Source organism: Hyla sarda, chromosome 2, assembly GCF_029499605.1.
Source record: "Hyla sarda isolate aHylSar1 chromosome 2, aHylSar1.hap1, whole genome shotgun sequence".
In the NCBI taxonomy this organism is placed as follows: Eukaryota; Metazoa; Chordata; class Amphibia; order Anura; family Hylidae; genus Hyla; species Hyla sarda.
The window spans coordinates 406,687,324-406,703,889 of NC_079190.1; the positions used below are offsets into that span (position 1 = coordinate 406,687,324).

The 16,566-nt window shown below is 41.0% G+C and overlaps 1 protein-coding gene across 2 annotated transcripts in view; it reads right to left on the reverse strand.

The window, feature by feature from the left end:
• Positions 1–319: 319 nt before the first annotated feature.
• P2RY8 (P2Y receptor family member 8) overlaps positions 320–16,566 on the reverse strand; it is a 105,150-nt gene continuing 88,903 nt past the window's right edge. For both annotated transcript variants that reach the window (XM_056558802.1, XM_056558803.1), the window contains one exon: positions 320–2,283. In XM_056558802.1, coding sequence (XP_056414777.1) covers positions 1,157–2,236 — 1,080 coding nt within the window. In that variant the 5' untranslated portion in view covers positions 2,237–2,283 and the 3' untranslated portion in view covers positions 320–1,156. The remainder of the gene's footprint in view (positions 2,284–16,566) is intronic.

The following is a 16,566-nucleotide window of genomic DNA, read 5'->3' on the forward strand; positions in this document are numbered from 1 at the left end:
GTTTAAAAAAAAATTATATATATATATATATATATATAAAAAAAATTATAACCTCTTTAGAAGACCCCCCAAAATTACATTAAAAAGTGGTCTGGGAGGGTGATCTTGTAAAAGAAAATAACCTGTATGCATAATATGTGGTGGACGAAATGTCTGGTCATATAGAAACGCAAATGGATGGTAGTGGTCAAAAAATGTTTACCTGAGTCATTAAAGAAAAGTAGTGACTACTGCTACCATCCAAGCAAACAAGTGAAAATGAGGCAGGACATCAAAACATATTTGTTTTATAAAGATTTTATTTACAACAATAGTTTATATGTGTCATTTGTGAAATGAATAGAATTGCGTAAACCCAATGCAGCTATATAGACTGAACATAAATTGTAATTACACTTGACCTGTAACAAAAACAGTAGCAATATACACATGTACTTCAGTCATTCTCATTCATCAGTCCTTCTTAAAAATGGATTGTTTAATACTGTAATGTAATGTTAGACAACTCCGTATTCGATGGTCAGTAAAATGACTGATAACACTTTTGGGAGTATTTTTTATTTTTTATTTTTTTGTGTATGCGCAGACAGCAGGTAAACATTGAAAAAAGACAATGTCTCGTGCTACATGACCAGAGAGGCAGCAAGTATAGGGTTTTTTCCTGGACAACCCTTTTAAGTGAGGACATCACTTCCTATCTGCTTGAAGTTTGCTAATCTGTTCGGTTATAATTTATTAGGAATATATACCAACCCTGTAATGTCTCATGAAGCACTTACAAGAAGGGGGGGGGGGGGCGATTTACCAAACATGCCAGTTTTATGGGGGGGGGGGGAGCCACACATTTTTGCGCAAAGCTCATTTGAGATAAAATTATTTTTACTCCAAGCTTGTCACTTTTTGGGGGCTTGGTGTAAAGAGGACATGACCTCCATGGCCCACTGCATTTGTCATCATTTACACCAGAAAGTGACATAAATTAAAGTGGAAATCTACGCCATCTCGTAAACTTCATCTAAAAAACATCTCCAGAGCTGAAAGCGCTGCCTTTGTAGTTTCAAGTTCTTTATCCAAATGCTAATGAACTGAGATCTCACTATTAGGTGAACAAAAAAATAAACTTCAGTTCCCTCATAGAATTAGGGTACAATAATCTTTACATATCGCTCTCCTGGCGGTTACTGTTACATCTGTGTTTTTTCCCGTTGTCTGGGACTTCACCCTGTCCACTGGAAAAAGTCAGTGCGGAGAACAAGCTTTCTCGTCTGGTTTCAGACCAGTCGTTGCCTCGTGATCGGCAGTCCAACAACTCTAATGCTTTTTTCCGAAATTCTTTACAAGCAAAGTAATAGAGGAAAGGGTCCACACAACTGCTTAAACAGCTCAACGTAAGTGTCAGTTTGTAAGCATGGTAAAAACTTTTTTTATAGAACAGACGAACAATTGTGTGCAGCAGAAGGATAAAATTGTTTGGGGCAAAACAGGTGATAAATACTACCAGGACAAATATAGCAAGATTAATAGATCTTCTTTCATATCCAGCACCATGCCTGTTGGATGTTTGAATCAATTTCCTTATAATACAGACATAACAAGCCACAGTTATGAAAAATGGAATAAAAAAAAAGAAAAGGAAAAGTCCAATGATGAAGAATGCCCAAGATAAGAGGTTTGGTAACATTGTCCATTTGAGAACATCAAAACACGTTGTGATGTTTGGATTCTTCACTTTATATATTAGATCCGTCGACTCCATAGGGTACAATGCAATTAATAACAGCAGCCAAATTAGAAGAATGGCTCCCACCGCATACCTTTTTTTCCTCCACATTTTTGATTTAATTGGGTAAACAATGCCTAAGTATCGCTCAAGGCTTATCAGCATGATTGTTAATATGGTACCGTACATATTCACATAAAACATGATGGTCACCACATTACAAAGTTCATTTCCAAATATCCAGTCATTCCCATTTAAATGGTAGTGTATTTGGAAGGGGAGAAGCATGGCAAGTGCAAGGTCTGTAATGCTCAAGTTAATCATGAGAATTATTGAAGACGTCATGGGTTTAGAGTGACGTATCAGAATCCAAAGTGAAATTATATTTCCAGGAATACTTATTAAAGTCACAAATGAATACACCACAGGTAAGGCCAACCGTATGACTGGGTTTCCAAGCATGTCTAATGTCTCATTGTCTGGACCGGTTTCATTTGGTAAGCTGTACAAATCCATTGTGGTTCAGGTTAATGAGATTTTTAATCTGGTTTGGAAAAATGCACCTGCAAGATAATAAAAAGGTGGGACATTAGGTAATTATTTGTAAATTTCACACCATATTAGAGAAAAACTATGCTTTCAATTTATAACAGGCTATAAAGGCTGGATATGCATAAAATACTTTTGTGATAAAAGTAGCTTGTGCTTTGGCTTCAAACCACTCCGTATAATGTGAAATTCTGAGCAAAGGTCTCAGAGAATTGTGACTCACCAGACAAACAACTATGTCTGCTGAGGTTCCAGAATACATTTGTGTCCAGACCATATGCATGTTGTGTCTAAAGGGGAACTTGCATAAAAAGTAATAAACAGGACATAGTTGCTTGAAAGGATACCAGCTTAAGGGGGTATTCTGGCTTTATACATCTATCCCCTATACAAAGGATAGGGGATAAAATGTATGATCGCAGGGATTGCAGGGGTGATAGACATGAATGGAGGGGGTGTGGCGTGACCATGATATCACATCTCAGTCGCGAAGGCTATCATACTCCGGCAATCATACATCTTATCCCCTATCCTTTAGATAGGGGATAAGATGTATGAAGCCAGAATACCCTTTTAAAGTTTGTGTGAGAACCCCAATGGCCCTGGTTTACTAAGAGTGGAATGTTGTTTTCTTTGTGGGTTTTGTTTCCCTACAGGTATTTTTCCACAGTATTTACTGTTTCCCTATGTTTTGCCCATTTCCCTAGATTTTGCTTTTTTCACAACTGCTTTGAGCTGTCAGGTTTTCCACAGTTCAAATCCATCACATTTTCAATGGAACTATTAGTAAATATGTTGGGATTTTTGTCAGGAACACGCCCCCTTTTGACAGCCACACCCCATTTCCCGGCAGCCACTCCCTTTTTTCAAGTAAAATGGATAGTTGGTCGGGTATTTTTACATTTTGTGCCAGTCCTGGCACAGACGCAATTTATGGCACAATGCAACACATTTTGGCGCACACCCCGACAAAACAGGTTGGGTTTACAATAATGTCTGATTTACGCCGTAGGAAAGTTCAATACCTAGTTTCAAATTTAGTTTGAATCTTAAGAATAACAAAAGCAACTGGCAGATCAGATCTAAAATGTGAACTTCCTGATTTCAAAAGTACCAGCAAAGCTTCTAGAAACACTGTCGGAAACACATGAAAGTCTTGCTGGCTTCGTTATATTGCTTAATTTGTGACACCTTTATAACACACACACACACACACACACTATTTGCTGGAAACGTACAGATCAAACAAAAGATGAGATTACCAGAAAATATCTTTATTTTTAAGAAACAAAACATCAACAACTACATTCTATGGTTTTGGTTATCAGGCACATTAGTTCTTTTCTGATTTTAGAGCTTTAACCCCTTAAAAAACTGTCTTCTCTCCTGGTGTTTGTTTTTTAAATGACTTGTATTTTCCATAAAATAAAAAGTTTGGAGCATCTTTTCACAAGCTTTCTAGCTTGTTATTTCTTAATTATTACTTCTAAAATTTTATAAATAAACTGACAAAATTAATGTTACCATTCTCAATACAGTAATTGTGTCTATACATAGGCATTGGTACAGGACAGCTCTCACCAGGACTTACCATATAAAAGTGATTCTGAGCCATCGCTATTCCAGGCTCTACAGATACAGTAGGTAGACAGTCATTCACAGCCAACTCTTTCAGGCTGGGCCGCATGCACGATCATTAGATCATCCATGGAGCCCTGTAATGTGATCCTTATCAGCCTCACATCCCCCACTTACACAGGGTGATGGGCGGCCAATAACATTGATCTAAATGGCCGCAGAAAAGATTTGACCAGCTGACAAACTAGTGTTTTCTCGTTTATCGGCTGATCGCTTGGCCTTTTACACCCGTCCATTATCGGGAACTTTCAGTCCTATGAATGCATGATCAGCCAGTGTAAAAGGGCTTTAACCTCTTAAGGACACAGCCCATTTTGGCCTTAAAGGGGTACTCCACCCCCAGACATCTTATCCCCGTGGTCCCGCTGCTGGGGAGCCCCAGGATCGCCACTGCGGCACTGCACTATCAATACTGAACAGAGCAAGTTTGTTCTGTGCGTAATGACGGGCGATACAGGGGACGGAGCAGCGTGACTTCACGGCTCCGCCCCTCATGAGATCACGGCCCGTCCCCTTAATGCAAGTCTATGGCAGGGGGCGTTACGGCCGCCACCCCCCCTTCCATAGACTTGTATTGAAAGGGGCGGGCCGTGATGTCACAAGGGGTGGAGCCGTGACGTAACGATGCTCCGGCCCCTGTATTGCCCATCATTACGTGCAGAGTGAACTCGCTCTGTGCAGTAATGATAGCGCAGTGCCACAGCGCGGCGCGGTGATCTGACATCTTATAATAATAACTTTTTTACATAAATTAGTATGCTTTAAATTGCCCTAATATGACCTCCTATAACTTTCTAATGTTTCTGTATGCGGCACTGTATGAGGGCAAATTTTTGTGCTGTTATTTCTAGTTTTTATCAGTACCTTATGGGTGCATGACTTTGTGATAACTTTCTATTAAATTTTTTATGATGTGACTAAAAGCAGAAATTTTGAACTTTTTTTTCTCCAGTATTGATCACAGCATCTGAAGGGTTAATGGCTGGATTGCTGATGTCCGCTATTACCTATGAGGTCCCGGCTGCTGATAACAGCAGGCATCCAGTTCCCATTACCATGTCGGGCAACGCAGTGTCCCTGTGCGCTAAGTTCCAGGGCACAGTGATGTACAGTACATGTATGGTGCGTGTCCTCTAGCGGTTAAAATAATAAATCTATGTAAAATATGACAAAGATCCTCCAATGGTGACTGCAAACAACACCACACCGTTGTATAGAAATTTATAAAGCTTTATTTAAATAAAACTTTATGAATTTCTAGACATTGGTGTGCTATTGTTCATACTGTAAAACTGTGGAGTTGTTGTAGGTGTACAGGTATAGTTTTGCCAGTTTTCTTTCTTCTGGAACTATAGGTGTACTAATATGCCAGTTTTACTGTACGCTGAATGACATATAAATAAAGTTGAAAAATTGCATTTTCTTCAATTTCACATTACAAATCATTATTTTTCTTGGCTTTACGGTATATTACATAGAAAAATTAAAGATGGCAATCCAAAAAAACAATTGGTCCTGCAAAAAACATGCCCTCATATGGCTCTGAAGATGGAAGAGAGTAGTACTCTTAGAAGGCGCAGATGGAAAAAAAAAAATGACAACCTGAAAATTTTAAATGCTACAGGGGCTGTAAAGTTATTGTAGTTCATAATATAGTGTCTGTACCTGTGTGTGACGGTTTTCTCACAATTCTTCTGTGATTTTCACCCCAATATTTAATTTGAACTGCATACAAAATTACTGTTGTCTCCGAGCCTGTCTGCTTCAATGGGTGGAGGGATCACTTGGTGGGAGAGAGATCAATCTGCAACTAATGAAACAGCTGTAGGCACCCTGATTGAAAACCACAGGTCTTGAATGGATGCAGCTCATTTATGTTTTAATGGGTTGGGTGGCTGATGTGTGGGAGGGAGGAAAATGGAATTATGGGATTTGTAGTAAAAAAAAAAAAAAAAATCAAACTGAAAATACCAGTTCACAAAAAGCTAGCCACAGTGTTCTGCTAATCTCACAACATAGCCATTTAGCCCCAAGACAAGCGCATATCCTTCCTAAGCATGTCCGTTACTGTCTGATAGGTACGTACTAAAATAACCTTATGGTGGAGAACCCCTTTAATTTCCTGGGTTCATTAAAAATAATTAAATATATTTGTTTTGTGTCATATCTGTGATTTGTGTATTTCTTATGAACTAAAAAGTTGAATAAACAAGTTGGGAGGAATCCATCATTTTTACCAGAGGTTGTACCATTTATTATATAACTACTATGGAAGCTCCTTCCTGGTTGCTCCGTTATCCTTTACTATAAGGTAACAAGAACCTATAAAGTACTCTCATGTTGCCCCTGACAGGGGGAAATGTAAGACAGTTGCTGATGTAAAACTGAAGCAGATACTCATTACAGAATAACATTAGGCTGACCTGGTAATGTTATATAGGGCATTTGGACACTTAGGTCCATAGTTATGGCTTTTGTACATTTATAGTACAAACTTTTCTTGAAAATGTTTCCTGACCAGACGACTTATAGAAGATTCATTTTCTAAGCGCTGAATACAATGTTGAAATCACCTGAATGATGTTTGAGCAACTTCCCTTACTCTTCTTATCATCAAACAAGCAGTTATGATAGACAAAATATTTCTTGACTGTCTACCATGCAATATCCTAAACTAGTGGTGAAATGTCTTGAAATGTCAACTTAAAGCGCAAGTCCCAAATTTCAGGCCTGCACCATCTTCATCTCCAGCATGGGGAGACAGTGGCCAAGTCAACCGTACCATGCTCGGCATAGTTCTGTGCATGGACCCTTCTCTGATGAATAGGACTTGTGCACAGAACTTGCCCACTGCACCGCCCAGTATGGCCTGTGTCTCCCCGAGCTGGAGATTAATTGTGTGCAGGCCTAAAACTTGGGATTTGCTCTTTTATCTGGTTGTAGATGTATTTTTTTTATTTTTTTTTTATAGTAGCTAAATGTTCTCTTATGGAATCTCTTGTCTTTATACCATCCATAAGAAATGTGCATACTAATGCACATTATTATAATGTATCATATCATTCATACTTTAAAAACGTGTTCTATATTCTCTGCCATCTAAATAATTCTAATAGAATCCCAGGATAGATGCCCATAAAAACCTTGATGTGTTTTCTTCCATTTTAATTACATTTTAGCTTCTATAATGCAGCCTACCTGTCTTTGTATTTCTTCTTTCATGGATCACTGATGTTTTTTCTTGATAATGTAAAATTAAGTCAATTTTTGCACTGATATATACAGTATTTTGTTTTGAATGCTGGAACACTGCATAATGCTAAACTGACTTAGGGCCCCTGTACACTACAGATATTCTGCTCAAAATTAAGTCCGAGTGGAATCCGCTTGCAGCAGTATCCTGTTGATACACGAACATTGTGATGTACAGCACTTAAAGGGGTACTCAGATGGAAAACTTTATTTTTTTAAATCAACTGGTGCCAGAAAGTTGCACAGATTTGTAAATTACTTCTATTAAAAAAAATGTAATCCTTCCAGTACTTATTAGCTGCTGAATACTACAGAGGAAATTCTTTTCTTTTTGGAACACAGAGCTCTCTGCTGACATCATGACCATAGTACTCTCTGCTGACATCTCTGTCCCTTTTAGGAACTGTCCAGGGCTGCATATGTTTGCTATGGGGATTTTCTTCTACTCTGGACAGTTCTTTAAATGGATGTCAGCACAGAGCACTGTGCTCATGATGTCAGTAGAGAGCTCTGTGTTCCAAAAAGAAAAGAATTTCCTTTGTAGTATTCAGCAGCTAATAAGTACTGGAAGGATTAAGATTTTTTAGTAGAAGCAATTTACAAATCTGTGTAACTTTCTAGCACCAATTGATTAAAAAAGTTTTCCACCTGAGTACCCCTTTAAGACACATTTATTAAGCAAAGTGGACCAAAAAAGAGCAACAACTGGGCCTTACTGAGGATGACATGGCTTGCCTGAAAAGGGGGCATGGCATGGGTGGAAAGGAGCATTGCCGTGTCGTGCACCAAAAATGTGCCAAACTTTTTTGCTCATTGTTTTGTTCTAAAGTAAGCAGCAAAAAAAAAAAAAAGTTGGCCATTTCGCGCAAGCAAACTTAGACTAGGCAGCCTACGGACACACTGGAGTTATCAATCAGTATGAGCCACTGTCTATCTAAGCTTACACTGTCTTAGAGTTTGACAGTCTAAGTAAATCTTCCTCAATCTGTGCAAACTTATTTACATGACTGGATCTGCTTCTACTCTTGTCACTAGATTAATGCTTTGGAAATAGCAGCTTCCTAAATGCAGTGTAAGATCAGGACTACACCCAGACCTTTTGTAGAAATTTTTGTTTTGCAATAGTTACAGTTCATGCTAAAGTGTCGACCTTCCTAACTGAAACTTGTAAAACTCCATAAAGAAGAATAAGTTCACATTTTGACTCATACATGATCAAAACTGGCTAAAAGTCCACACACAAGAGGAAATATATTAATACTCAGGCCCTAAGCAAGCTGTCCCACTAGATGTAAAACTACCTATCCCACCAACCTCATATTGCCCAGTATGAGAACATTAAACATGACTGTGTGAATCATTTTATTTATAGCTAGACTTGTCAGTAAATAATGTTCAGAATTCTGCATATTAAAGGGGTACTCAACCCCTGGCATCTTATCCCCTATCCAAAGGATAGGGGATAAGATGTTAGATCGCCGCGGTCCCACTGCTGGGGACCCCGGGGATCATCGCTGCGGCACCCCGCCATCATTACTGCACAGAGCGAGTTCGCTCTGTGCGTAATGACGGGCGATACAGGGGCCGGAGCAGCGTGACGTCATGGCTCCGCCCCTCATGACATCACGGCCCGTCCCCTTAATGCAAGTCTATGGCAGGGGGCGTGACAACCACCACGCCCCCTTCCCATAGACTTGTATTGACGGGGAGGGCCGTGACACCGGGAGGGGCGGAGCCGTGATGTAACGATGCTCCGGCCCCTGTATTGCTCGTCATTACGTGCAGAGCGAACTCGCTCTGCGCAGTAATGATAGCAGGATGCTGCAGCAGCGATCCCCGGGGTCCCAGCAGTGAGACTCTGGCGATCTGACATCTTATCCCCTATCCTTTGGATAGGGGATAAGATGTCTAGGGGCAAAATACCCCTTTAAGTTTTCTGGTTCTGTTGTCAGATATTTTCTTCAGCCTGTGTTTTACCATTGAGTGTTTGTTGTTTGCACTTTATTTAAGCCCTCCTGCAAGACAACCACTGCCTTCAATAGTCCCATCAGCCACTGGTATCTAATGACCCATCAACCTTGTTACAATACCAAAGCACCATCCATATAAAATGTTGTGTATAAAAAGTTAGAATCAACTCACCAGATTTGAGATTCACAATAATAAAAATTTGGGTAAATCAGTGATTCAAAGATAAATTGTTACTGTCATTAAAACAACATTTGAGATCCTGCCCAGACTCAAAAGTTGAGCTGACATAGGTCTCACTCCTGAGACCCGCTGCAATTGCCAGTCACAAGCAAGAGCTCTCGCCATGCAGCTTGCGCCTCTCTCCTCGGTTGCCATTCAAATCTGACTTTTTCTCTGCATAAGTTTATGGCAAGAAAAGTTTGGGTTTAACAAGTGGCCATGCACTTCCCCAGCTTACAACTATCCATAGCAGCTGGTCTGAGCAAGAATGTCTAAATGACAGTAACGCTTTAAATGAAAATATGTTAATAAAAAGAATCTACCTTGGCCTTTATAAAAAAAAACAATTTATCACAGATGCCAGTTCAATCATTATCCCATTAAAGGGGCTATCTAATGATGAAAATAAAACAGGTTGTGTGTCCGCAGGTTGTGTGGTATGACAACTTTTACTGCAATACCATATACAACCTAAGGACAGGTGTAAAGCTATTTTTGGAAGAAATCAGCTCTGTTTTTCTAATCCTGGATAACCCCTTTTAACTACTCTAATTTGTCTAGCTAGCAATAAGATGTGTAAACATGTTGGATGGTGGATTCCCACAAGATTAGCGACATCGGGAAGAATTCATATTTTTAGCTTTCAAAATCAACCGGGACTTTCACAACTTCACTAAATCTGAACAAACAGCTGTTATGCAATTTAAACACAACTGTCAACTTGGACTTCAGACAAAGGGAACTTTGGATTGTTGTATGTTGTATGGTCCTTGGTTCATGTGTTTCAAAACTAAATCCTTAGTGCATCCTTTTAAAGTGTACCTGTCATTAGCAAAAATGTTTTATATAATGTAGAAAATAACATTATATGTATATTTGCAATATACATTGGTTAACATTTTTTTAAATATTTTTGTTCCTGCAGTAATTGTCTGTGTGTCTCTGTGATGAGTCCAAATACAAGAAGTGTGGGTGGACAAGCAGGGCTCTGTGCACTGATGACAAGCAGTACTCTATGCACTGAGGACAAGCAGGACTCTGTACACTGATGACAAGCAGGGCTCTGTACACTGATGACAAGCAGGACTCTGTACACTGATGACAAGCAGGACTCTATGCACCTAGGACAAGCAGGGCTCTGTACACTGAGGACAAGCAGGGCTCTGTACACTGAGGACAAGCAGGGCTCTGTACACTGAGGACAAGCAGGGCTCTGTACACTGAGGACAAGCAGGACTCTATGCACCTAGGACAAGCAGGGCTCTGTACACTGAGGACAAGCAGGGCTCTGTACACTGAGGACAAGCAGGGCTCTGTACACTGAGGACAAGCAGGGCTCTGTACACTGAGAACAAGCAGGGCTCTGTACATTGATGACAAGCAGGGCTCTGTACACTGAGGACAAGCAAGGCTCTGTACACTGAGGACAAGCAGGGCTCTGTACAATGAGGACAAGCAGGGCTCTGTGCACAGAGGACAAGCAGGGCTCTGTACACTGAGGACAAGCAGGGCTCTGTGCACAGAGGACAAGCAGGGCTCTGTGCACAGAGGACAAGCTGGGCTCTGTACACTGAGGACAAGCAAGGCTCTGTGCACTGAGGACAAGCAGGGCTCTGTGCACAGAGGACAAGCAGGGCTCTGTACACTGAGGACAAGCAGGGCTCTGTGCATTGAGGACAAGCAGGGCTCTGTGCACTGAGGACAAGCAGGGCTCTGTACACTGAGGGCAAGCAGGGCTCTGTGCACAGAGGACAAGCAGGGCTCTGTACACTGAAGACAAGCAGGGCTCTGTGCATTGAGGACAAGCAGGGCTCTGTGCACTGAGGACAAGCAGGGCTCTGTACACTGAGGGCAAGCAGGGCTCTGTGCAGTGAGGACAAGCAGGGCTCTGTGCATTAAGGACAAGATGGTTCTGTAAACTGGGGACAAGCAGGGCTCTGTACACTTAGGACAAGCAGGGCTCTGTTCACTGTGGACAAGCAGGGCTCTGTTCACTGAGGACAAGCAGGGCTCTGTTCACTGAGGACAAGCAGGGCTCTGTGCAGTAAGAACAAGCAGGGCTCTGTGCACTGAGGACAAGCAGGGCTCTGTACACTGAGGACAAGCAGGCCTCTGTACACTGAGGACAAGCAGGGCTCTGTGCATTAAGGACAAGCAAGGCTCTTGCACTTAGGATAAGCAGGGCTCTGTAAACTGAGGACAAGCAGGGCTCTGTGCATTGAGGACAAGCAGGGCTCTTGCACTGAGGACAAGCAGGGCTCTTTACACTAAGGACAAGAGGGGCTCTGTGCACTGAGGACAAGCAGGACTCTTTACACTGAGGACAAGCAGGGCTCTATGCACTGAGGACAAATAGGGCTCTGTGCAGTGTGGCTCTATGACATGCCCCCGCCTCACACAGCAGGACGATTGACAAGCGAGGAGCCTGCACAGAGCCCTGCTTTTTCTGCCCTCACTTCCTGTATTTAGTCTCCTCACAGAGACACACAAGTAAGAAATATATTTTATACCAATATATATTACAAATATACATATAATGATATTATCTATATGATATAAAAAGTTTTTGCTAATGACAGGTACATTTAAAAAAAAAAAATTATTGTGTCCTAACTAAGCTTTAGTGCAGATGGAGCGAACATATGGTATAGGGGTCTGTCCGGCACTGGACATGTGTTTGAAATCCTTGCACATACAGTTGAAAGCATCCTCTCAGTGTGAGCCTCTGGGCCTGCAGCCTGCAAACTGTGACCTGTGGCTGTCAGTCATGGGCACCTACATTGTGGATATACGTGGCCAGGCTGTACTGCAGAGAAGATTGCTGGTGGGACATGAGGTAAGCATCATTATTTGCTACCTATATAGCTACCTACCCAGATACCAATCTACCTACCTAACTACTTTTTACCTACCTACCTAGCTAATTACATATCTAGCTACCTACATAACTACCTATGTACCTATCTATCAACATAGCTACTAACCTAGATACTTGAATACCTACCTACATAGCTACCTGGCTACCAACCTACCTATATAGTTACCTGGCTACCTACCTAGCTATCTACCTACTTTTATTACCTACCTACTGTCTTATTTACCTAACTAACTACCTATTTACATACATAGCTATCTACCTAACTATCTATGTACATACCTTCCTACTAACCTAGCTAATTGACTACCTACCTACATAGCTACCTACCTATTTATTTATCTACCTAGCTACTTGGCTTCTTACCTCCTTACCTACTTAGCTAGCTATCTACCTACCTACCTGCATAACCATCTACCTAGCTACCAACCTAGTTATATACATAGCTACCTACCTAGCTAACTGGCTACCAACCTACCTACACAGCTACCTACATACATTCAAACTGCTGTGGGACCTAACTGCCTACTGGGGGGGGGGGTATATCTACATAATTAGAAACCTATTTCTTCTACCTATTCACTTTTACTGTGCAGGGGATAAAGGAGAGCATTATTACGGTTTGGGGGCCTATAGATGAAGAGATTGTGTAGCGGAGGGAAGGGCACTGGAAAAATATGGAGTCTAATATGTTTATCCTGCAGATGCGTGATAAGTTTTGGCTGGAAGAAGCTGTTATGGTAGTTTGACACAGATGAAGAACAAAAGAAAAGTGGATCAAAAAATATGTCAATTATGAGTGACCTAATTTGACTGTCTGGGAAGGAGGAGGTATGAGGTCAACACAAGCGTGTGAGGGTTGTTGGGGACGCTGACACAGAACGTCGTCAGAGGCGCAACTAGCACTAGGCACTGTGACTGTGGCCTCCATACTGCAAAAAAACTTTCGCACACCATCTCCACAGGAATATTTTCCCCAAAATTTTTTATAAATAATAAACATTAATTAATAAATGACTTACTATAAATTATTCCTTAAAAACAAGCTGTATAAAAGCCATATATCTAAAAAGATAAAATGATGTGTCTTGAATTGCTGGGATACAAAAACCATTTTTGCTCCTATAATATATGGTTATTTGGTGTCAATTTTATTAATTTAGAAAAAGGAAGTAAGATAGCTCTACAATAGGAGGAAGGGATCGAATGAGAACTTGTAATTAGGTTTTGTACCCTATACAACCTCAGAGTACATAAATGTGAAGAAAAAAGGTAACCGTAGTAAGATCCTTGTATATATAGTGTATGGGAGCTTGTGTGCAATGAATCAGATATATTACTTTTATGTATACAGTATTGATGTATCCAATCAGTAGAAAAATAGAAATCAAATTACATCATTAAAATATACACATTGATTTAGTATATGATTATAAACTAAAGCTGTCTGCAGGGCCCTTGCAGAAGCTCACTGTATTTAACCATAAATAAAAATATTTCATTATCATAAATAAACAGTTATATAAAAAAAAAAACATAAAAAAGATAATAAACATATAAAACAGAATATAGTACTGCCACTTAAGTATAAAAATGAGTCCTGGTCAAAGCTTATCTAAGGGGATATTGCAAAGGTAGGATAGTTCTAGTTCCTGAAAGATAAGCAGAAAATCTTGTTTTCTGATCCTGGGAAAGCAGGGTGATGTTACAATTAGATGCTGTGCATCCATTGGTGGTATAGAAGAATACTGTAGTGGATTCTACTGTAGTGGATTCAACAGGATTCTACTATACCACCAACGGATGCACAGCAGGCTATAGGGGCTGATCAGAGTTAGGCTGGGTTCACACTACGATTTGTAACTACGGTTCCCGTATACGGCTGGGAGGAGGGGGGCGGGGCTTAATCGCGGCGCCCGCACTCAGCCGTATTCGGGAACCGTATTTAATACATGTCTATGAGCCGACCGGAGTGGACCGCAGCCTCCGGTCGGCTGCTTTTTCGGCCGTATGTGGTTTCCCGACCGTAGGCAAAAAGGCGGTCGACCATGTTTTTGCCTGCGGTCGGGAAACCGCATACGGTTCCAGAATACAGCTGAGTGCGGGCGCCGCGATTAAACCCCGCCCCCCCCCCCCTCCTCCCAGCCGTATCCGGGAACCGTAGTTACAAACCGTAGTGTGAACCAAGCCTTAGCGATATCACTCTGCCCCATAAGACAGCAGAGGAGGATGCATCATCTTGGGAGGGAAGAGCCAAGGAGCTGTTGAGACAATAGCAAACTGAAAATAAAAGGACTAAACAACTTACAGGGGTAATTCAAGCAAAAACATGCTGTAGTCAGTAACATTTGTGACAACGCCATATTAATAAGTTATATATCTTACTGATAATTCTATTTAAATACAGTTTTCTAATACCAAAATTCCCCTTTAATGGAGCCCTAAGAAGCCTCATTGACTTAGGGGGTGAGTGTAACACAGACATACAGAGAGCATTTTTAATATGTAACTAAAAAGCATAGAATGTTGGCTGTAAGTGACAGGGATGACAGTTGCTAATAAGTGACATGGATTTTTATAGATTACCGTATATACTCGAGTATAAGCTGAGTTTTTCAGCGCGATTTTTCGTGCTGAAAACACCCCCCTCGGCTTATCGACTGTCCGGGCATGCTGGGAGTTGTAGTTTTGAAACATCTGGAGGTCCGCAGGTTGAAGACCACTGTGGCCTTCATCATCATCCAGACCCCCTTTTAGTTTTCTACTCACCTCCCCTCGGTGGGAAGGAAGGGGGAGCTGGTCCCGGCCATCTATGCTGCAGGGACCGTCCGGTGGGGAGGGTTAGTCGTTCCTGGCGGTCCATCTTCACCGGGATACCCTCTTCTTCGCCTTGTGCCGGCCCCGGACTAGTGGCGTTGCCTTGACGACGACGCACAGGGACGTCCATGCACAGCAGACGTCCGTGACGTCCCTGCGCATGATGTATTTCCCACCCTAGACTTATAGTCAATAACTTTTCCTGAGTTTTTGGGGTGAAATAAGGGGCCTCGGCTTATATTCGGATCGGCTTATACTCGAGTATATACAGTAGATATGTTAGACAATAATCGAGGGACATCACTATTATTCGGTCTACAATGTGCTGCTACCACTTGGCTGCATAACACATAGCACTAGAATTGTGTATGTTTATTGAGTGCATCATGTCATATTCCAAATCCGCAAATCCTCTGTAATTTAAATTAGTCAATTTTGTCACTAATCCTTGACATCATTTGTTTAATAAAAATGTTGCTGAAGAAAACATTTACTTATTTTCAAGGTTTTGTTTTCTGTACCAAGCAGTTACATTACATGACAGGAAGATAAAAGGAAGACAAAATGGAACATTATATAATTTCATTTCATACTGAAGAGCTTCTTCTTCTTACACAAGCAGCTGGTGTCTTGTGATCTAGACCTAACAAGCTCTGTGTTTGTTCCCTTTAATAAAATTACAGTATTACATTGATGTACTGTAAATATTGCCATCTACAGCTTTACACAATAAAGAATATTCTATGAACAAATGAGGCTGGACAAAGGATGGACAACAAGTCGGCATGCCTGCTCGAAATAGGATTATAGATAGGAGTATCAGTATTTTGTGGGGAGCGCTAGGACGGTGCAGGGCAACCCGACTGTTCTAATAGTATGTGCATGACCAACTGGTTGCTAACTACTATGGTGCACAACATGAAACTGTGTGACTGGGGATTTAAAGGGGTACTCCGGGGGAAAAACTTTTTTTTTTTTAAATCAACTGGTGCCAGAAAGTGAAACAGGTTTGTAAATTACTTCTATTAAAATTTTTTAATCCTTCCTGTACTTATTAGCTGCTGAATACTACAGTGTAAATTCTTTTCCATTTGAAACACAGAGCTGTCTGCTGACATCATGAGCACAGTGCTCTCTGCTGACATCTCTGTCCATTTTAGGAACTGTCCAGCGTAAAAGGAAATCCCCATAGCAAACATGCTGTTCTGGGCAGTTCCTAAAATGGGCAGAGATGTCAGCAGAGAGCACTGTGCTCGTTATTCAGCAGAGAGCACTGTGTTCCAAAAAGAAAAGAATTTCCTCTGTAGTATTCAGCAGCTAATAAGTTCTGGCAGGATTAAGATTTTTTTAATAGATGTAATTTACAAATCTGTTTAACTTTCTGGCACCAGCTGATTAAAAAAAAAAAAAAAAAAAAAAGGTTTTCCACCGGGCTATTCTGTTTATATCGAAAAAAAATTGTATCCCTTATTCACAGGATAGGGAATAAGTGTTTGACTGTGAGGGGTCTGACCACTGAACACCC